Source organism: Tyto alba, unplaced genomic scaffold, assembly GCF_018691265.1.
Source record: "Tyto alba isolate M040663 unplaced genomic scaffold, T.alba_DEE_v4.0 Super-Scaffold_28, whole genome shotgun sequence".
NCBI classification, from domain to species: Eukaryota; Metazoa; Chordata; class Aves; order Strigiformes; family Tytonidae; genus Tyto; species Tyto alba.
Genome location: NW_024881302.1, coordinates 11,036,821 through 11,061,078, shown reverse-complemented (window position 1 = coordinate 11,061,078; position 24,258 = coordinate 11,036,821). Strand labels below are relative to the sequence as shown.

General features: G+C 38.2%; 1 protein-coding gene across 3 annotated transcripts in view; it reads left to right on the top strand.

The window, feature by feature from the left end:
• BMERB1 (bMERB domain containing 1) overlaps positions 1-21,344 on the top strand; it is a 55,273-nt gene extending 33,929 nt beyond the window's left edge. For all 3 annotated transcript variants that reach the window (XM_032983756.2, XM_042798322.1, XM_042798323.1), the window contains 4 exons: positions 11,302-11,375; positions 14,531-14,645; positions 16,321-16,403; positions 17,843-21,344. In XM_032983756.2, coding sequence (XP_032839647.1) covers positions 11,302-11,375; positions 14,531-14,645; positions 16,321-16,403; positions 17,843-17,955 — 385 coding nt within the window. In that variant the 3' untranslated portion in view covers positions 17,956-21,344. The remainder of the gene's footprint in view (positions 1-11,301; positions 11,376-14,530; positions 14,646-16,320; positions 16,404-17,842) is intronic.
• The last annotated feature ends 2,914 nt before the right edge of the window (positions 21,345-24,258 follow it).

Below are 24,258 nucleotides of genomic sequence, written 5' to 3'. Positions count from 1 at the left end.
ATCAGCTGAAGCAATTGATTAACAGGTCATGATGTTTCTCAGACCTTGGTGCAATTTCAAAGTCAGATATTAGCCTCTATAAGCCTGTCCTTTGCTTTACTCCATGCTGTTATTTCCTCCTTTAAAAAGAAAAAGAAGGCAGCTGAAGGCAGTTGTACTCTTCATATCCATGAAGTCTATGCTACTTCCAGGTGAATACCTGCTTGCTATGAAGAATTACCTGAAGTTTACATGGAGCCAATTTTCAGATTATAAAATCAAGCCTTCCTCTATTAGGTAATGCCACAATTTACATCGTGCAATCATATTTAAGCTCAGGCAACCATAGTCACAGCAGAGCTGATGCACTGTGATTTGCTCTGTAATTACATTATTGAGTCCTATTTTTGTCTCGAGACCCTGCCTCACTTAGTGCCCAGGATGGACCTCCTCAGGATATGTCAAAGTTATGTAGCAATTGTGTCTGTAGCATCCCTCCTTCTATGCTACTGATATTGTGAAATTTCATACAATTATGCCAGGAACTGTTGTGACCATCTCCAGACAGCCCAGGAAATTAAAATATAGCTTAAAGCCATCGTATGCTATCTCCAGCTCTTCTGGGTTTATTTTAAGAAAAGCTCAGGACTCAGTATGTATTGATATGAAGGAGACAATATGTACAGAAAAGCATCAGTTTATAGCTAGCCAGCATTCCCCCTCATTCACTTCTCAGGCTTCTCTCAACTAATTTCTTAAAACGTTCTCTATAAAAAGACTTCTGGGTCAAACTGTAAATTTTCAATCTGTCTTTGCTGTTAAACAAAGCAAACATACCACTTCAGAACATGCAAACTCCCTCTCCTTTTCTAATTCTCCTGTCCCATTTTTTTTTTTTTTTTTTTTCCTTTCCTGGTGAGATAACAGACCCAAAAGTCGAGGCAGCTGCTCAGGCAGCATCCCTCTTTGTTGCACATTCAATGTGTTACTGCTATGGATACTTGTGTGTGGCTTCAGTGATTGATATCACTGGGGGGCATGGAAATCTACCATGCTGAAAGACATGGTTGTAAAAATGGATAATGCATGTGTTAGCTCAGTTTAGCTGATGGAAGAGACAGGCAGCAAAACCTCAGACCTCCATATGATATAGGATCAGAGCTAAACTGAACCTCAAAATATTTTATAGTGAAAAATTAATGCATTTTAAAATGTATTAGCATATTCTGACCCAGTAAATATTAATAGTATAGGTGAGATCTTATCACCCACAGTTACTGCCTATGCCTGTGAATAGAAAATGCATGGAGTTCTTAGAAATAGCATTCGCTGTCATCATGAAACAAGCTCTTTGGGAAATCTGCCAGTGCCTGATACTGCTGTCTTTCCAGATGGAAAGCAAAACTTGAGGTTAGCTATGTTGGATGACCTTGAACTAAAACTGTGGAAGTTGTTTCCACCTGTGATAGCTGTCTTTGGGAGTGGTTATTTCTGCCACGTAAATGATACTGAATAGCAATTTTTTAAGGTATAGGGAATATAAGATACTAAATAGTAAGCCCTATTAGGTTGCTTCAGGAAATTACTGAAAACTGGTTTATTTACCTCATTAAACTTGTTTTATCTGTAAAAATGTTATAACACAGTATTTGCTTAATATCTGTGTGGTTATTACATTGCTGAACTAATACTGTGAAAAAGCCAAATTCACCTCCACATCGATTTAGCAGAATTAAAATTGGTCATTGTCTTTGTATACACTCACTTCACACTATTAGATGACTCCCTCTTCTCCAGAGTGCTCATAATATTGACATCATACAAATTCTCTATAGATCCATTTAGGATTTTGGACCATTTTACACTATTATGTTTGCTTACTTGTAATCCCAGGAACAATTACCTTCTATGGAGATAAGTTTACTGCACCTTGACTTTGCCCTCGTAATAAATTCATACTAGCAGTCCCACAGCTTCAGCAGCTGTCCAGAGTACATAATTAATCCCTGGTTTGTTTTTTTTTTTTTTTTTTTTTTTCTTGCTTCCTATCAGGCTTACTTTTTCTTTACTTGCCTTTTTAACCTTTATCCTTTTCCCACTTTGCAAAAAAAACATAACTCTCTCTTTTGCTGCTATGACACTGATGTACCCATTGCTAGTAGCAATAGAGGTGGGATAGTCAGTAATGGTCATTCTATACAGTTTTGGATGTAATGGTAGACTCTCAAATTTAGGGCAAGTTCATAATGGAAAAAAATTTATAGTCCATATTCCTTCTAAGAACAATAACACATCAACAGAGGTCAGTCAGGATTCTCACCTTTCTGTCTTTTGCAGTATGCACAGCACACTGGAATTTTGAAGTTCAAAAAGGAATGTCTGCTGATTGCCTGGCTTTATGCAACCACTGCAAACTGAAGCAACATTCAAGCTACACAAGAACTGCAGAAGTTAGAGGTTAATTCCTTTGGTGACGACAACCTTCAATAAACCAACTTAGAAATTCTGTTTTAATTTAGAATGAGTGCAGTAAATCTAGTAGACTCATGCGAAGTGGGAACATGAAACAAACAGTCTCTCTTGACTGGCTAAACTTGAAAAGTTACGCTGTACTATAAAGCCTGCTTACATGGAATGTTTCCATTCTGAAGTGAGAAAATGCAGCAGTGATTACTGTCTTTGTATTAATGAAGTTCATACAAATTTTAATTACTTTTTCAGCCAAATACTTTATCTCTGTTTCTAGTGACTCACTAATGTAGCATCAGCTCTGACTTCTCAGTGGCTTAATGCCGTATGTGGCAACAGTGACACACACTGAGCATCACCCTGGGTAAGGGTGAGAGGAAGAGTGTAAAGGGATAAACAAGCTGTCAAAGGTGTGAATAGCAGTGGTAACTTGCTTTTTATATATTGGTAAGCAGGTGTTCTGACTTTTGCTTTCTTGGCTAGTTTTGATTCTTTCTCTGCTACTTTTTATCTTTGTACTGTATATTGTCTATTTTCTCTCCTAAGGTTAAGCATGGAATTCTCTTAGGACTGTTTACTTATGTGTACAGCATCTAGTACTTTTCTCTGAGTTTGGCACCTAGCTGTTACTATAGTGCAAAGAAATAACAGCAACAAAGTCAGTTTTTAATTCATTAATAGAGTAGTTGTTGTTAGTGTTTTCTGATAAGATCTTCCCTTTTATGGAAAGGAGTAATAAATCTTTTCTTCTTTACAATTCTATAATCTTAACAATACACTATAACTTACTGTGAACTCCTTCCTTTTTCTTCCTGATTGTGTCTTGCTCTAGGAACATAGGATGCACTTTGGGGTGCCGTAGAGGAGGCAGCAGTTGTGTGATGATACATATTTTTCAATAAATATACATGCCAGGTTGTCGGCTTCATAAGATAAGGTACCATTAGGGAAAATAGCAAGCACAGCTTTATGAGGGTTACCATGTTCCAGTGATATAGCCTGGTGTGGCACACACTCTTCTGCAAGATAGGATTAATCTGTGGCTGTGACTGTATGTCCCCATTCACCTTTCCCACGCCACGTACATTGCAACAGTGTCAGACCTGCAAATACCCAGAGTCCTTGGAGAAATAACCAGAAAACTGTAAGCTAGGAAATGGCGCAACTTGGTTTCTGTAATGAAAGTTGTCAGATTCTCAAAGCTTGAGGCTTCTGAGATTAGGGACAGCACTTCTAGGGGACTGGCATGGATCTGGTAGCCTCAAGGATGTCAGTGTGACCACAGTAGAACTAGGAACTCCTGGAAGGTCTGGTTCTGGTGATGGTCTCCAAGCTCTTCAGATGGGAGCTTGGAAGTCTCAGGAACATGAGTTCAGGACAGAATTGCAAAGTTCTGGACTGTGCACTTTAAGCTGTAAGTATAAATACAAACTAGCTCTCAAAGAGGAAAGAAAAATGCCTTTGTTCAGTTTGATCTCTCTGCAGAGCCATCTCCTTTGCCCTGTTTAACAGCAAACAATCAACCCCAGAGGAAAATATGGCATTACACTTTCAACTGTGTGGCAGTAAAAACGCTACATTAAAATGCTCAGAAAGGAAAAGCATTTTTTAGTCGTGTATAATGATAAAGATATTAGCAAAGTGTTTAATGAATTGTAGACTTAGTACCTGTTAGTTGAGATGTTTGTGTCTTAAAAAATAAAAATTAAAAGGAGGAATTTGCATTATTATCTCTGTTGGATAGCTAGGAAAATAATAATTTAATAGAAAATTTTCTTTAAATACTGTTTCCTACATTGAATACTTGTTGTGGTTGTTACAAATTGCTGTTAATATAAGAGGGAACAGCTCTGGGTATCTTTAATCCTTTGATTTAGCACTGTGTTTCAAAATGTAATGTTTAATCCCAAACTGGGTTTGATTTCCCAGTTCTTAGCTACCTGTGGTCTGGTTTGCATGAGTGGATGGTAGAATGAATTGTCTCCCATGAGACCATGTATCCAAGATGCATATAGTATTCAGAGTTATTGTGGCCCACCCTTTTGCACAGTTGATCTTCCTACAGGCAACGACGCTCCGTAACTCAACCTGTGGTATTACAGTGGTCTCTCTCATTTACCTTCTGCTATAAATAGGACAGTATAGATCAGTGATGTTTCAACAGTGAATTGAAAAGTCCTGAAACAGACAGACTGTCAATGTTTAATTTTATACCAGATACCTTTATATTCTTTTCAGCTTTGATACCAAATAGTTGCTCTTCTGGTTTTAAAAATAAGAAAAGATCAAATAATGGAGGCAAATTAAGAAGGAAATTTATCATCGAATCTGCTATAAGACAATGCATACCCAAACTTAGAGTTTCCTACTTCTGCTGACCAATAACAAAAAAACCCTTACCAGACCGGTTTAAATGAACCATGCACATGGCCCTATGCTTTTACATGCAGTCTTCTGAATGCTACTGCAATAGGGTTAGATACCTATGAATTTAAATCTAATTTCTCTATTGTATGTTCTTAGACAAATTATCATTCAGTTTTTGCCATGTAGAGAAATATTCCACTCCACAGTGGGGCACTTCCAGGAAAGCTCCTCTTGTTACTATTGAAGTTGAAAACTTCATAACTGGCAGAGGAGATTGCCAAGCTCAAGAGAATTTAACAGTGTCAGTGAGAGTGAAATATAGACAGCTTCTTTAGACAGTATTCTGAATCTCTGTGAAATATGCCTTAAATATGACCTCTAGGGACTGAGATTGTCAAATTCTGCCATCTTCAATTGTCTGAAACAACAGCTGAATTACAACATTACTTTGCAAGTTAAGGTCCAGTGCTTCTCTCCATCAGCGAGCATTTCTAACAAGAAAAGATAGTCACACTTACTTTAATTATTAAAGTTAATCATAGGACTTTTGTTTTGTAACCTGAGCTGCCAAGCAAGCTGGCCAGCAATCTGTTATCTTAATTGCTGGCTCTGTGTCTTCCAGGCTGAGCAGCACCAGGTGCTGATCTAAATAACAAGGTGATAAACACACACCATAATGACTCAGATAACGTGTGCTATATTCATTAAATGTTGCCTGTGATTTCATAGATTTATAACTGGAAGCTTTAAGAAACTAAGATGAGTTGACATGGACAAAATGAAGTCAAATTTTGAAAAGAGGCATACACAAACTTGTTTTCTACTATTGCTGGAATACTTACACCGTTACAGATTCCCCACAGCTCTGGCAAGGCCTTAAACACCTGCAGTCCTCAAAGACAGCCTCCACTGATGACCCTCCTCCCCACCTCAGTTCTTATTTTACCAGTCTGTAGCTTGACAACACATTACCATCTCCGTCTGTAGTAATTCTCTTTTACTCAGCTCTTTAGTTCAATCACCCAGATTTCTCCATCACTACTAGCTGCTCTTGACTGGTATTCAGCATGTTCATTGGTGACACCACAGAGAGATGATCATCTTATCCCTATACTGAAAACTTCTCCAGATAGATGTAATCATGTAAACTCATGACTTAGTATGACATCTAATTCATAGGCCATCTCTCAGACTGGCACTATCAAAGTCTTCAGAAACTCTTAACAATTACATGCATTTTACTTCTGTGACAGGAATTGGAACTAAAAATAGCCTAAGTGTCTGCAAATCCTCTTGGAAGAGAGGGAAGGAAACCAAGCAAACCACTCTACATTCATTTTTCAACTTCAAGCATTTTAATCCAATAACAGAAGACAAAAGAATCTCAGACCTCCTTTTATAGACATGCTAGAGGGAGCACAGATCTATTTCTAGCTTTGAAAGTCATTCAGCAAAGGCAACAGCTCTCTAGACACATTGAACTGCTTTGCTTATCCTGAAATCAAGGAAAAAGATATTTGATGCTTATGTTGCTGTTATATTAATACTTCTTACTCTCAAATCTTAAGCATTCAACAAATTTGTTGGCCATCTCTTTTTCTTTGGCTGACCATTAAGATAAGTGTTTAGTGATTTTCCTACTGCCTTTTATTATAATTTTTGCTATTTTTCCATTCATGGCTCTAGATGGTACCTAGGTCTTACACTAGGGAATTTGGTTTTCTTCCTCAGCTGAAAAGACAGAAAAATTCAGCTGTTACTAAATAATATCTGTTGAAACAAAACAAAACACCACTTCTGTGCCCAGTATAGAATGTTTCTTTTTTAAGTCCTGCCTGCCATTATCTTCCACAGCCTCCAAGACCTGCCAGGCCACAGCTGAATGGGAGGTCTCCTCTCTTTCTTTGCCCTGCTCCCCCTCAGCCCAGATGGTGCACGGCAGAGGTGACTCATACTGTCACCTCACTTGTGGATTTTAGAGGAATGACAGCACTCGGAGCATTCTTCTCCCAGTAACTGGACCACAGAAACACAGATTGGGGCTGAGTCACTGTGCCAGATTACTGCAGGCTCTTCCGACCCACTTATTTTCCTGTCATTTTGTGACATGTTTAGAAAATCTTTTGCTCATGCTGTGTATCCATTATGAGCTATTTTATCTTTTTTGGGGGGCCAACAGAGAGTCGGCTTTTAGGTTTTGATGACATAGCTTGAAATACCAAGAGAGAAAGGAATAATACATGCTTATGTGATATCCCCAAGCATACAGAGGGTTTCTTGCCACAAGCCATCAAGAAACAGAAAAGCAGAATTACAGACAGTGTGTCAGGAATACATGAAAGCACACTGAGAATTCATCCTTAGTTCAGTACTATTGCAATTACTCCAGGAATGGATTTGGGTTCTTAATGAGAGAAATGCATTATCATACTCATAACTCATGCGTTTAAGATTGCTGGGCAGACATTTAAAGCTCAGCTCTGGGGGAAAAACTGACATATTGCAACTGCTGTGTGCTTTACTGATGTTTTTTCTACAACATCAAAAACAATTTCACAGGGACTAGAAAGAATGTTCTATCTATTCCAGAGAACAGAGAGTTCAGCAAAGTTTGTTTATATATTGCAAATTTTATGCAGATGTATCAAGCAGCTTTGCAGATAACAAACAGGCCCAGAGGGTGTCATGCTGTATCTATAGGGAAAAAGCCATTGCATTCTGCACTGACCAACAACCTGTCTGTGCTGCTTGCTCTCCTTCAAGAAAAGCACCAGGTTCACAAGGAGCATAACAGTGCTTTTAAATAAGCTGGACAATAGTCTGTGTAACTTCTCCTCTTGCCCAGCTTGAATTCTGATAGATTTGACTTACACATAGGAGAGAAAGTGCTGCAGAAATAGTCTTAGTGTGTTTCTCCAGCTTCTCTATAGAAGGTTAGGGGACCCAAGGGAGTTTTGTTTTCTCTACTTTGCAGATTCCTGCTTTCTTTAAGATTCCTAAAATCTGTTTTTACTTCCTAAAGAGGTCTGACAGTAATACAAATATTCTCTCAGTCAAACCCTGCTGACTATGCAGCTTTCAAATGAGAAATCTACTGGGATTTGATTTTTTTTCCCAGAAGCAGTATTAACCTTTCCTGGGCCTCCTGTAGCTGCTCACATTCAAGAACAAGACTGTAAGGGGGAAAAGAGAGGAAGGTTCGTAATACCAGTACAGATTGAATGGCCTTCAAGAGCTTTTTTTCGCAGAAGTTCCTCCCCTTCCCTTTTCTTTGAGGGCAACAAGGTGACTCTTGCCCAGGACAGCAAGTGTAGCCCTACATTCAATATTATTTGCTAGCAGATATGTGATGTGATTTGTAGTTACAAGCAACTACACCTCCTACTTCCATTAAGCCTTCACATGTTTTTTATGAATACGTCTCACAGCCCTCGTTTAGTCTTTTAACCATATCTTTTTATATTTTTTCCTAATCAGCACCATGGAGTGGATGAAACACAAAGGTTTTTTGGCACAGATGGGAGGAAAGATGGTCCATGTGCTTAAGGGGAGTGGCACCAATGGTGGGTTTAGTCTTTGTCCATCATCAAAACTCACTAGCCTACAGACCTGGAACTCCAGGGAGGTCGTTTGGCTTATGACTTTTGGAATTCAGATTGTCACAGAGCTGTTACAGCCCTTAAGTGATAGGCCACTTACTTACTTCTCTCCTGTGAGTTACAAGGCAGACACAAAGTTTAGGTCTCAGAAAAAACAGATGCTAAGAATGTATAAGGAGAGTGCTAGCTATATACTCTGCAGTCAGATTAAAAAATATTTAAAATAATGGGAGGAATTGCAACTACAATTGCAATATGAGGCCAGTACCTTTGTCACAAATTGAGCATAGGGGCAGTAGGGACTACTGAACATCAACAATCTTGCTTACTTGGAACATACTGCCAACATTCTAAATTCCTAAATATCCTGAGAAAAGAGAAGTAACATTAGCTTTTGGGTATTCCTTGAGGAGGGCAAGGAGCCAAAATGATACAGTGAAGTATTTTAATTAGTGTCTTTCAGATCTTCCCAGAACGATGCCCAATCTACCTGATACAAAAACAAACAAAAAAGAATATCCTCTCTTTCTATGTCGTGGAGATCTCTTTTGTAGAAACTCACTGTTCTCTTCGCTAGTTGAGGATCTGGCCCCTATGTATCATTCGAATACAGCAGATCAATACTGAACACGTTTCTAACCAAAAAACTGTTGTTTTTGTTAACCATAGTAATTTTTCTCAAATATATTAACACTCATTATATTAATATGACACCCAACTGCATGAACATCAAATGGATAAGGAGCTGTGAGGCTTGTTCACATCCCAGCACATTTTGAATATTAATTCTCCTGAGGGGATAGTGTTTAAGATTGTTAATTGATAACAGTAATTTCAGTAGCATTTAGCTTGATGGATCTCAAAAGTAAAATATGCTTTGCTTATAATCATCATGAATAATATGGGGAGACCAAGTAAGGAATAATCATCAGTAGAAATGTCTCTGCCTCTAAGTATCCTAAACACATGCAACAGTGAACCATGGACTAGCCCTGAGGCTAGCATGCTGATCTTCCCCGTATAAGTAAATCTTACAAGACAGATGTATCGTGGGAGAGCAGATCCCCACCAGAGGTTACAGTAGCACCTAAACAACAAAAAGACATCAGCAATAAAGATTATTATCAGAGGTATTTCACTGTCATATTTTGGGAAGAGAGAAGTAAAAAGGCAGCAGGAATAGCTGTCATAGAATCACAGAATCATTTTGTTTGGAGAAGACCTTTAAGATCATCAAGTCCAACCATACACAATGAAAGTAGCAGAACAGGCAAGATGGAGTTAACCAAAGCAGCAAATAATAAAAGGATCAACATTTTTTAATAACACCAGCAAAGCAGCTGAAGGACAGCTCCATGCTGAGACCTGCATTCCATACAGAAGCAGCAGGGAGAATAACAGCTCTTAGGTTGTGATTAAAACCTCTTTTTGTGCCAGAAACACCTACTTTCTTCACTCCTCACTTAATTCAATAATTTGACTGCATTATCCTTTCTGTGCTTGCTCTCACACACACATTCTAATCTCTTGGGTTTCCTCACTTGAAATACCACTGTCACTACCCATGTTCTGATAGCACTTCAGCTACCTTCAGGTGCTTAGGCAACAGGCAATCCACCCTTCAGGCATAGGATTATGAAACAAGGACTCTTGAGATCTATGGGCAAGCATAGTGTTGGTGACATCCGAGTTAAAGAATGTGCAATTAATTACAAAGGCTGGTTTTTTGTATTGTTCAGGGCATAATTTCAAAATGGAAGCCCCTGATGCAGCCCTCAGAACCAACACCTGAGCCTTGGCTGCCAATATGGCTCAGAGACTAAAATAAAACATTTGTCAGGAAGCTAATGCTGAAAGTTGCTAGTTTCCAGGGGAATAATTCAGCATAACAGCTCTCAGGATAGGTATCAGTTTCAGTAAGAACTGAATGTGCAGTTTCTGCTAATGTTACAGATTATTTTTTTATCTGTCTTCTGTTTCTTGACATTAATGGACTTTCTGCACACATCAAGGATTTGAAGCGCTCACGTCAACCATGAAAGTCATTCACCCAAGGCACAGACCTCAACATAGATGTCAAATTATGAGTTTCCAGATCTCCGGATCTTGAGTCATGAGTAAGGTCACAAAAAAAGTTGGTAGTGGAATATAAACCTTGTCTTGGCTGTGCCAAATAATGTATGGGCTTCTGCTGCCTCTTCCCAGGCTCCCTGTTATTCTCACCCTTGCTCTTTTCCCTAGTGAAAACTGTCGCTGCAGTAAGTGCAATGCCACACCTGTCTTTCATGACAATTAAATATACAGATGCCCATTCCACAATGTCCAGTGACACTGGGGTGGGGGGAAGGTGTTCTCAAGATGTGGCAATGCTTCTCACTGTCCTACTCTGTTAAGTGTTGTTAGTGTCTGTAATAAATGTGTGTTCTTTTTTTTCTTCCCCTAACGAGTCTGCCTTTTGCTCATGACCATGAAGGGTGATTTTTTTTCCCCATCCCAGTCCTATCTCGAACCCCAAGCCTGGCTCTCTGTACCTTCTTATTGCCAGAAGAGAAGGAAGAGAGAGTGGCTGCGTGGTGGTTGGCTGCCAACCAGGCTCAAACCACGATGTGTAAAATAATCTGCAGTAACAGATATAACCTACACACAAATTAGATCTCAGTAAGACAAGTAATCAAGGGCTCAACAGACATTTAGTATTAAATACCTTTTGCTGTTACCATTGGTGAAAGAACAGTATCAGTATCCCAAGGTTAAACCTCTGCATTTCAAGCTGATGCACAGGTCCCAGGCAAGGGACAGTATCATATATTCAGATGAGATCTGGCTGATTCCATCAATACAGGATGGAATTTGCATGTGTCTGACCATGCTTTTTCTGTTTCTGCAGGATGGATGACATCCAGCTGTGCAAAGACATCATGAACCTTAAGAAAGAGCTGCAGAGTTTGGTAGCAGTCCCAGGTAATAGCTATCTCCAATCAATATTAGTATAATGCTTGAGTGATGCATGGGTGGGAATGGTGTCAGGAACACACCTCTGCCCCTAACAATCAGAAATCTCCCCCCAGGGTTGAGTTTCATATCTCTTTCCTCTAGTCCATATTTCTTTCTTCCTGTTTTCCTTCCCATCTTTAATATCTTGGTCTCCAAATTTCTTTTCATGGTGTATTTCACTGCTCCATTGGCAGCAGCCCTGCAGGTATCACTCAGGGTGTACATTCCTTAGTTCTTGTACTCCCTTGGCAATCTCAAGGGAGCCAAGTGTCAAGGAGATTGTCAGGTAGAAAAGACAGAGTACTGAGATACCTAAGATAAAAGAAAGGAGAGGGATGTATAACCATCACTGTGAATTTGATTAGTTTTTTCCTAGAAATACCAACTCATTGTGACACCTGTAGTTAAACCTACCTCCTAGAATAAAGTAAAGGAGGTTTCTGAAAAAAGCAAGGGGCAAAATTCTGCATTGTGTTTTGTCTTAATTCTCTGCAAATTCACTGCTCTAAGGAGAGGCAGAGTTGTGGGCAGTTTTTCAGTCCTTAACTCCAACTGAAATCAATGAGGAATTTTGCTTTACTACAGCTTTGCTGTTTTAGATCATCCACAACAATCCTACACTGGTCAAGAAAAAAAGTACAGGCAGATCCCACAAAACACTCAGCAACTGCAGTGGGTGATTTATACTAAATATTACTACATGGCCTCTAGCACCCTTCAGAAATAATTTGCTTCTGCCTAACTATTAAGGACAAGTTTTGACTCTCCTTTGGTTACCCTGATTTTTCATCCTACATTTGTTGTGCAACTTTAAAGGACAACTTTCTCCGCAGAAAGGAGAGAGGTCATTCATGAAACAGGGGTCTAACTCAGAGGCCAGATGTGGTTAGTTGTACAAGAACTTCTTCAGTTTTCTTTGCATCCAACAAAAGTAGATTTATAATCTTTCTTACTTTTTCTTTCTTCATACTTCTTAGTTACTTATAGGTCACTTTTAAAATTTCTAATAACGCTGTTGGTACACTACTGGTTTAAATGGTATTCAAAAGGATTATGAATCCTAGAAAGTATCTGAATTATTCCCCTTTCCTTGCCTCTTCTAGTCTGCAGCTTTTCTACCCATACTTTTAAGAGTAGGAAGTACAGTTAAGGGTTGATCAGTTTTAATTTTTTTGGTGGGCTTTTTTTTTTTTTTTTTTAGAAACTACTTTCCAGTCAGAATGTTAAGCAGAGATCCACAGACAGCAGTTTCTCCTTAGTATTTTGCAAATCTCAAATTTAAGAATTAGGTACATGCAGTACCAGCAGCACCACCTTTTGGCAGACTCACAAGAACACTTTTGTCTTAACAAAGACAAAGAAGTTACTGGCATTTACACAGAACTAAGTGCTGACACAGCGTGTACCTACCATAGAAAAATGCTTTCCAGAAATGGGTTAATTCATAACATCTTTATCATAATTTTCCTGCTAGTATACAGATTTGTATAGCAAGACTTACTCTTTGGTTTCAGTAAACACAGGTTAGCCAATTTCAGTAGACATGGGAACATTTTTTTAGTACGGAGAGCATGCAGTACTTTGCCACAATTTGGGATGCGTATATTTAGCAGGCAGTTTCCTGAAGGATATCATGGCAGAGCACATCTCAGTCTGGGAAGAAGACAGATTGAAAGGAAGTAGAAAGTAGCTTCTACCTTCAGCAGTGAGAGGAGAAAATCTCTTGCTCCATAGATGTAAGTGGCAAAGCAAGAAAAAGCAGTGATTTCTAAGCATTCTCCTTTTTTCTCTGCTACAAATTCAGCATTAATCACAGGAATTCTCCATAGGTAACAGCGTAGAGGTCTTGAAATCTTCATAGCAATCAATAACCACCTTCCTTTATCATTTCTAAAAGATAAAACACAGAAAATACATCCCAGGTAAAGCAGCCTTTTGCTATATTACAAATTATTTCCTCTGCTACTGTCAGACCATAACTTAAAATTCTCCAAGGAGTATGAGTTTCTGAGATTGACACTTGCAGAATTTCATTGACTTGAAAATATATTTAAGGTACTTTTATCTTTCTTACTGAGTAATGGATTTATTGCAGAAATTCCCAGCAGTAAGTGTCCTGAAGCCCATGATCCAAAATTAAGCTGTATTAAACAATTATTTTCAAATATCTGATTTATTTAACTGTTTAAAATATCTTACAAGTTCAAATCAGCAGACATAACATAGCTCAGATGCATTAGACTGCAGGTAGCTTGCCTTTCTTCCCACAACTCTTACTGTACTTAATTTTATGGTTCTCTAAACACAGTTCTACTGCTCAAAACCAAAATTCTTGATTTAATGCAAAGTGTCTTCTCAGCTAATCAAAATTTTCAGCTTCTTGGGGAAATATGTGGGCTGGGATTTACCTCTGGCTTTCTCATCTCTGTTCTACTTGCTAGGTTTGAAGATTTCTATCTCCTCACATTTACTTTATAACCTTAAACTACAGCTCTGTAATCCTTAACATTCATGAGTTTTTTCTTGTGACATGCACATCTTTCATGTTGCAAAAATCTTTGCTTATTGCAACCTAGTCATTACAGACTGGCCAGTTAAAAGGACATATATTAATTACTCAGATTTCTGAAGCACAGGGACAATAAACACTTTAATTTATTCTTCCACATTTTACAACTAATGCTATTTGCGTGGATTTGCAGCTTACCTGACTTACCAGAGTAGAAAAAAAAGCGTAGTCAACAGCCAAAGCTGTCATGAAATACAGAGAAATGGTTCCTTTTGATGTGGTCAAAGGGAGTTTGTACCATGGGTTTTAATTAAGCATCCTGGACTGTTTTCTTACCAAAGCTCCATAAAAAATTCAAAGCAGTGTCTTGCAGAGTAATTTAATATTAAAAGCAGGCTTGCCAAGCCCCACAGACTCTCTGGACCATTAAGCTGATCAGACATAACAGCAGCAAGTGGAAGAGAAAAAAGAGGCAGTGACTTGAACTTGCTGGGGTTTTGGTGACTCAGGTCTGAAGAACCACTGACTTAGATCAGTAATTCACTCTGAAACATCTGCAATGTCTACCCCCCAGAATCCAAAGTAATAGTCTCTCTTCTCTGTTCTTGACCAGAAAAAGAAAAAACAAAGATGGAGAAACAGAGGGAGGATGAACTGATTCAGAAGATCCATAGACTGGTACAAAAAAGAGATTTTCTTGTTGATGATGCAGAGGTAGAGAGATTACGGTAAGAACTAAAAGCAACTGAACTTATTAATGAGATTTCACAAGTCTAATACTACACTGGACTGAGTGACAAAAATTACATGAACATTAATGGGAGAATTGGTCCTTTAAAACAACTTACCAAATTAAAAGCCTCCTCCTGGTTCCATAGGAAAAACTAGATTACTGCACTTCTGTGGCTCTGTATGCCATTAATGATTCAGTCATCTCATGATTACAACTGGGTTTGATTTCTTTCTTTCCTACCAGAAAGAGTCTGGGCATTTACCATTAAAAAGAGAAGCATTTTTGCTGTTACCAGAGGATCATCTTGGCATGAGAAGACATGAAATTAAATTCTACAAGGGGCATATTTGTAGACATCTAAAAATCTGCCCTTTTTTTAAAAAAAAAAAACAAAAAACAAAAACCAAAAACAAATGGTTAATGTGGTTGGGTTTTATTATTACTATTATCACCCTGCCAGAGCAAAAAAAAAAAAAAAAAAAGAAAAAAAAATGCAATCACTAACACAGGTCTACCTAACCTAAACCATGAGTTCAGAACATTTAATCTTGTTATCTTTGGCCAAAGTTGCCAAGAAACCTGTGTTCTTCCTCAAAAGTTCATTTCCAGCTGTTGCACTGAGAACCCAACACTCTACAAAAAGTCAGGTTTGCTATTACTTCCCCCATCTCTTTCAACAGTAAAGATTCAAGGCTCATCAATCCATTTAGCCTAAATGACAGTTATCTCTTCCAAAACATTTAAATCCTACGCAAGCAAAGGACAGGAGAGAAGAAAGCTTGCCAGAGTCCTGCAGCTAATCAAAGAGAGCTGGCCAAAGTCAGCAGCTGACGGGAAGCCTGAGCTCATAATGTAATCCAGAGCTCTCAACTGCTAGTTTGATGTGCAAACCACAAAAACCTCACCAGCAGCCAGACAATACAGAAGCCTAACTGTAGGCTACTGAAAATGTACCGCTATGCACTATGCAAATGTGAATACATTAGTGTCAGTTCACATTTGCAGTAAAACCTGAGGCTTTTCTTTAAAACTCTTTATAATAAAATCTTTTTTTCGTTTAAACTGAGGTATTCACCCAGTGCACTCACTGTTAAAGTTTAAGTAACGAAATAGCAAAGAAACTAACATGGAAATATCATTAATAGATACAATCAAGGGTAGCAACACAGTTATTTTATTTTGGGACTAATGCTGTCATCTTCAAGCAAAGAAAAATATACTTGGTTTTGGTAAACACTAATAGAAGACCATGAGATCCAGGTTTTGTCTAAGCCGGCCTTTAAAACTAAGCAGTACGATCACAGCAATACGTATCCTGTGCTTTACTTTGTAGAGGAAACATCATGAAGCACTTGAGGCCAGCTTGAAATAGGTGATACATTACGGTTTAAATCCACTGACTAGGGAATATGATGAATCCAACACTATCAGAGGGAATTAAAGAACCTTGGGGAAAATTCTGTCTCTGAATTCTACAAGAAGTTTGTTACCTTTTTCATTTAGGCAAATATTTTGCACTTTAATAAGCAGCAAAATTAAGTATTTTTAAAAACAACAAAGTGAATTGTTTATTAGTGATTTGATCCTAGCTACTCTAGCTTTTACCATCCTATTTACATAGGAAAACACTGTTATTTCTGTAACAGATTTATTTTCCTTTTTTCCACCAGAGAGAAAGAAGAAGACAAAGAGATGGCTGAATTCCTTCGTACCAAGTTAAAACCCTTAGACAAAACAACACAATCTCTTACAAGTGAGTTCCTAAACATTAAGAAAAACAAGAACAGTAGAAAAAACTCCAAAAGACAAGTGGATGAAAGAGCGTTTTCAAAGGCCGTGCTGGGCCAGCCTCTGCCATAAAATAGGTTAACCTAGCTAGATCATCCTGAAACAAGACAGTGTGTCAGCAGTTGCTGACCACTTAGAATTCAGATGCCAAATTACCCCTTAAAACTGACTGCAAGTCATTTATGTCCGTTTTAAAATTGCTTTGTATTTTTTAAATCTGCAGAGTATATTTGAATACACATTGCCACAACCTGCTTTCATAAGTGACTAGATTTATTTTTGTCAATCATTTTTCCAACTGGTTCTGCAAAAATAACCGGGGAAAAAAACTCTCTTAAGATATATGCTAGGATATCTGAAGCAAAGCTTGCTTGTTTTACTGCAGGCAAGGTGGAAACTAGAGAAAAGATTGCAAACTTCCACAGCTGCCCCAAATTTCTTATATTTTACCAGCATCAACAGGCTTTTAAATCACCTCAACCCAAATCACTTATGGATAGAAGGGCAAACACTGATTTCTCAGAAATCAGGTGTATTACACGATCCTTTGGAGGATTTTAGGTGCAAGTTTCAATTAAAACAGTCACAGTGTGAGCTCTAAAAGTTAACAGATTGATTTTGACCCGTCTCAAACTGAGCTTTTAGGCAGGGAGATAGTACAAGTGACAGTGGTGTCCTTCTTAGAAAGTACATTTCGTCAACCAGCTGAAGATGTTTGTATTCAAACATACTGCCATTTTGTATAGATCAAGATCTTGCTAAAGAGTTTCTAGAAGGATGTGGAATGACTGTGAAGTTCAAGTACAAGGTTGACAGACCTTTCAAGATGCATCACCCTTATATGCATTATACCCTTTTAGTCACGGGGAGCATGACTCATCTCCCTTGTTAGTTTACTCCTTGTCATTGCTTTTCAATGCAATGTTAGAGGTAGACTCTTTTCACCTTGAAAAATTAAAACCTTCCTTTATCTTGTTTTCCTTGTTACGACATCCAAGTTGATGAGAGAATAAACTCTAGCAATATTTCTGTTCAACTCCTTTGTTGGGGTTTAAACACAGTAAGATGACTTTTCATGGAAGGACCTGTTGTCTGACCCTATGGCTGTGAACAGGGGCATCTGGATTGAAGAAGATGCAAGAAGTTTACCCTCCCATTGGGATGTCTGGATTCTTTAGTCTACTCTTACCTCTCTTCCCTGAAGGGATAAGGCTTCCTGAGCAGTTTGAATCCACATACCAGCTTGATTGCTACCAAAGCATTAGATTTATTGTTCAAACAAGAGGTAAAAAATTCAGGGTTTGGAGAGAGGGCAGGAAAGGCTTGCTTTCTTTAAGCCAGAAGTAGGAAGAAATAGTTTGACCAGCTCTTGGTTTTAATGGTATCCTGTTTTGAAAATTGCAGGCAGCCCAGCAGAAAAGAAAGCAGAACCTCCTCCAAGCAAGCCCACCATTGCCAAAGCAGGATTGGCTATTATTAAAGATTGTTGTGGGGCCACACAATGCAACATCATGTAGCTCTGGGCTCTCTACCATATTTGTCTTCAAAGATTTTCATTTAATGAAACTGTATGGTGAAGGGAACAAACAGCATCCTGCTAATGGAATCAAGAACAACTGGTACAACAGTAATATATGGAATGTACAATGGCAGGTTCTTCACTGTTGCATGGATCACTCAACACGCATGCCTAAAAACAAAATAAATCTATATAGTGGCTGTCCAGTGACCAGAAAAGATCTGTAGTAGAGTCAACAAAAACACCCTAGTGATAAAAGTAAATGAAAAGAGGGTATATTTCATCCAGTAAGGTGTAAAACAGCAATTTTAATAGGCCATCAATTTGTAAGAATTTGTTGTCTACTTTTCCCCCTTAAGAAACAGCACTCAAAACATTGCTGAAACACGCCATTTGGGCTACTTTTCTAAACAAAAGCCACAAGTATCAATGCTGTATATAGCGCAACTGATAGATGAAGCAACTTTAGGATAACTTGCGTTGCACACAAAATACTATCAAACTAGCATGATGTTCAACTACTTTGCTGTGGCATTCTTCCTAAAGAATGAGGATCAGTGACAAGGATACTGCAAGCAGAGATAGATTTTTATATCCCATATGATTGTAGAATTACTCAAGTCAAATTTATGTTGTTTGCACCAGAGAAAATAAGTCTCTGGTAAAGCTTTAGCAATCTGCCAATAGATGATGCAGTCCAAAGCTGGGTCATTTCTCTTTTAGATTGCCACCTCACATGGAGTCAGAGAAATATTCACCCAGAGAATTTTGTCCACTATTAGGAGTTACATGCAATATGAGATTACTTATCACTAGTAGGTTGCTGGGAGGAGAGTGGAAGACAAAATTTAACTAATATTTAAACAGTGCTTAAAACAACTATTAATTGCATATTTCATGACCATAAGAAATAGAAACTATGAAGTGGAAGACGACACTGGCAACCCAAGACAGATTGGCCACAAGACAAACATATAAATACAAAAGTGAGTATTTGTGGTAGGAGGATCACATTCTACAACAAAATGGGTTTAAAATTAAGGGAAATACAGGAAGACTTATCGGTGTTTCACCATTAAATGTGTTTCTGGTCTCTATGCAGATTAAGCCTTGTGGAATCTAATATCTTTATATTAGTTGTCAGTAGCTGGTTTGTCTGTGTGATGGTATTCCATATAAGTGTACTGTGATAAGTGTAAATAGTAAAATAAATGTACATGGATCTAATGTGAAAAACTCAGGCTTAGAAATAACAAACAGATAGCAAAGAGTTCCTAGAATAAAGTTTTAAGAGGAACTTTCATTCTGTGAAGCCAGCTAATTGAAGTGTGCACTTATATACAAAGGCACCACAGTTATAAGAAAGGAAAAAAAAAAAAAATTAACAGCAGTTACCCGAAAAGGATGAACAGTAATATTTTTGAGAGAGAAAGGATCTTATTAAGGTTCAAGGAGATAGACACCATCTAAAGTAACTCAGATCATTCTTGTACAAATAAAGTTTAATCCCTAGCATCAGACTGATTTGATGAAGAAAATTTGCATTTCCAGAATCGTTTGTTTCAGTACTGCAGACTCACTTGAGACAAAGAACCTATCACTAAGTTTCTTAGGGTTTAAAGATCAAGGAGGGAAAAAAGAAAAAAAAACAACAAAAAAACAAACACAAGAGGCTTCCACTAAGACATGAAGCACTTTAATTACTTTGACCAAAGACAACAGAAAGAGGACAAAACATATCCAGAGGCTGAATAGTCATATATAGTTATTGCATCCTTGTTGATACCCGCAACATCTCAGTAAGTTTTGTATCTGTTAATATCTACTGTATCTGGTACAGGTTGGACTCTGTAGCACCTGTGTACATTAACAGAGTTACAGGGAAAACTGCTTTTAAGGAAGAATACACACTGGAAGGGAAGAAATACACACTGGTTTCTGTAAAATTCAGCTGCCTCTTGAATTTGCTGCTACCCAGTTAAGACATCAGGCATTATCAGTATCTTAAGAAAAAAGCAGGTGTTCAGTGCCATTAACAAAGGCAAATGGAAGTTTGGCAGAAACCTGTAGTGAAGCACCAAACTTAAAGCCTCAGGAGGATCATCTGTTACAACCAAGTATTGTGAATGCTAGTAATTCAAGGGTACTCAAGGAGGACCTTGCACACAGTTTTTGTAAGGCAATAGGTGACTTAGGCACATAAGTGTTTAAACCAGGCTGTGCTGATGACTGGGGCTATCCCTGCATGCTGCACAGAATCTAGTCTTTGGGAAGAAAAGTGAAATCAGTAGAATGTAGGTTTGTATGAAAAAATATTATTAACAGGAAATGGAGCTAAACATTTCTGGGATGCAACACTCATGAGTAGGCTACAGAGCCCCCTCCTTTCATTAAAATGAAGAAGAGAACACACAGCAAGTATGAGTATGTAATATTCATAAATAGTTAAGCACTGGTAGCCAGTGCCCCAAAGGACTTGAACTACAGCAGTATTAATGAGAGTGGACTTCATTTTCAGAAGTTCTAGCTTGGCTCAGCTGCAAAGTTTTCTTTCTGTAAGTTTGTTTTGTTTTTATTTAGAAAATGCTTCAGTTTTGTTTTTATTTGGGTGGGTTTGGACAGCTTTCCTTCAGTGCACCAGTGGTTCCTTTAGACAGGGGTCAGTGATGCTGCTTAGCAATAAAGTCCCAGATTTTTTAGACTGTGAGGTCAGATTCTCAACTGTGTTTAACACTGATTTACAATGTTCTCCATACAAAACACGGCAGAGCCCTAATGGCTTACTTCAGACATAATGGTTGTAATTAAACAAATTCAACTTAGGAAGGAATTAATTGTGTAAAAAAATATTGGTCCTTGTTTTTAAAAATCAGACTAAACCACTGAGTATTCTCAAGAACAATGAGGGGCTTTAAATTCCACGATCTTATGAACATAGCACATTATGCAATCCCCATATCAGCAATCAGCAGAAAATACCAGACAAGTATCTTCAGGTGACTACGTGCAGTCACTGGCATAATTTCAGAGCTGATTTTCAGATATCTCTTACTGTCTGCAAAGAACAACATTGGTTGACTGAAGCACCCAAAAATCTCTTCTGGAAATCCTGGCTGTTTATCACTTCAGAAAGAAGGCAAGGCATCAGAAGAAGAAGAAAATGTAAGGTGGATTTGACATGCTATTTCCTCTATGAACTGGTAAACATGGCTATATTCAGGAAAGGATCTTGGTCTACTGAGAAAAACAAAAGTGCCGAAGTGCTATTTGTACTAATCACCGATTCTACCAGCAAATGGTTCTCTTGTACCTTCCCCTAGGCTTGCTGAATCTCTTCAGCAAAATTAAATATATTTCCAAATAAACTAAGCTGCTGTGTTACACTAAGCATATGTTTCTTCCTGTTACTGAAAGAAATAAGTGGTTGTGGAGTAGCGTGGGATGCACTTATTGTGCTGCTATACTTTTCAAGAATAGTATTATTATTATTCTGCAAGAAAGGACTAATTTGATAAGTTAGTGATGCTATTTACATGAAAATTAAGGATTTTATCTCACTGAAAAAACATAGTTTCTCGAATGACACTCCAAACAAAAACCACTAAAAAAAGAGCCAATCTCTTTATGTTCTAGATGACTTGAAACCACACTATAGTCCAGCGCACTGCACAGATTAGAAAACAGTTCCCAGCCCTACATAAAGGTCCCAACATATATGACTATCAAAAACATTGCCAAGCCAGAAGGGCTTAACAGCAATTAAACGATAACAAGAAACCCAAAAAACAACAAAAACAGATCAGCACTGTCTGGTCTGCTCACCAGAGTGGTTTTCAGGTGGCACCTGTAAGTGTAGGGCTCTGGAGATCTCGGGGACCAGATACAGCAAATGACATAGAATCAAGTGCATCTAGGGGTAGATCTCATGCTGCTGCTTTGCTCTCATTGTCCCAACCTTCCTCCTGTAGGAAGCCAACACCATGAAGTCAAGATTTATATTAACAAAGTTTTGGTGTCGAGAGTCAACTAAGGAATATCGAACAGCAATGGTGTATCATCTGCACAAGAGGTGTGGAAAACAAGTTTCTCTCCTCCCCCACCTCCTAGAATAAAATAATTTAGCTCAACGCAAAGCTTTAAGCATAACCCTGCAGCCAGCTGAGGAATCCTAAATCAAAAGCCAGCAATACATGGGAGACAGATTGCGTCATCCAGACTTTCTCTGCCTAACTGTACCCTGGTGACAAGTTACCAATGTGTTGCTAACCAAGACACTCTTAACAAGAGTTAACAAGTACTTTCATAAGTATACCCCCTCCACCCTCCAGAAAGAAAAGTACTTTACTTAAAAACCAATATTAAGTTGCATTTGACTGCAGGCTGAAATGTGGGGCTGCAAAAGGTAACTTGGGCACGCTTTCATCTTTGTGGCTGGTGACCATAAGTTTAGGTGTGATTCAGGCTTTGTCACACAGGCATTGGAGCATGTCTTCTCACACAGGCATTAGAGCATGTTTTCATTTGCAACTAAGCAGATGGTTAAGGAGAACCGTTTTCCCAGTATTCTCTTCAGCTTGATCTCAAACCATGCCACTTGGAAATAGAACATTTACATCAGACTGAAATCAGTTACCTCAAATTGTAAGTTTATTCTACAGAGGATGTGTAGAATACACATTCTACCCATATCTTTATCCATATACCCTGCCTCTAATAGCAGTTAAAAATCTTTAAGGGCATTTCATAGGCAGCTCTTGGAAAGTAAGAGTTTGACTACTGGCTCCAAAACCAAAAAGATCTCAGACTTCTTTTACAGTTAAGATTAATTAAAATTCCAGATGAGAATGAATAGACAACCTGCAAGTTAAGACTCACTTGTAAACAATTACCACAGAAAATGTTTCTGGTCATGAAGAATTTTTTTCTTATTAGAAAAGAACTTGAAGGAATGGAGTTCAGATTTTTTTTCAATAAGCATCTCTCTTTCTACTCTAAAACAACCACAAACTTGTTACACAGACAACCCAGAGAATATGTACTCTGCAGTACAGAGTCTTCCAAGATGTGCCGATAAACCAAGTTGCTCTTTGTGGTTTGCTCCTACTTAAAACAATGGAAAATTACAATATATATAGTAATGTTAACACTTGGAAAAAATAAGTGCCAGCAGGTCACCACACCAAGCTCTCACATTTAAGAAGTAGGCTAAAGAAAAGCAAAGCAATTTTTCTTCTGTTTTGACTTTGAAGAAAGGGCAGCTCCCTTTCCCATTCCAGACCCAGTATGTATTCCCAAGCAGCAAAAAGTCCAAGCCACTCTTCCAGAGCAGTCACATGTTACTTAAATGAACACAGTCCTACTCTGCCCCAGCATAAATGCTACCATTGTTATCAAGGTGCATCTTGTACCACATGATCCCATTAATCCTGTAAACGGCTAGCCAAGCAGGCTGCTTTGGAACAGAGTCACATCATAAAAACATTACTTCAAAGGTCCAAAACTTACTCTTCCCTCCATGTGGATTCAATACTTCACATAGGATCTTGAGAACACCTCGGTATCTAGACCTGGATCCAGACAGCCTAGGCAACATCTTACAGTCTTAGAGAGGAGTGTCGTAACAGTAGCATTTCCCTTACGTTTAAGCTTCTATCCTTTACAGCATTATTAGTTCAACTAGACAGAGTTTTCTGCAGTAATACTTCATGTAAGGTTGAACAAATTGTGGTAAGACACCAAGAGATATTTAAATTGATACCTAAAAAGTAAACCTCATCAACTACAGAAATCAGTGGATTATAACAGGCTGGATGTTACAAAAGATTAGACTTTCAAACCTACTTTGACATGATTTAGACAGACTCACTCCAGCAGGTAATAGAGCTAAACAGAGAACTTCCAATTTAGGATTTTCAAGTTACAAGAATAGAGAACTCATGCACTGAAGAGCTGCAAATGATAGCAGCAATGCATTTAACTATTTCTGTCTTCACTTAACAAAACCATCAGATGTGTTTGGTTTTCCCTAACAAACAAATCCTAAGAGTTCCACTGAATGAGCCTTTCAAGTCACGAACATGTCACTGGATTTGAAATGCAAAAAAGTTTTCCTTTATGACAGTACTAGTATTGAAGCTTCTGTAAACACACCTATACCCCACTACTATTTGCTTGTGCACCTTCAGGCCACAAAGCCTTCTGGATGACCTAGCTTTATTTCACTGGGCATTCAAAGCTGCTCTAATAAAACACCATAAACACAGAAGCTCCTTAGCTACTTGACAACATAAAAGACTGCCAA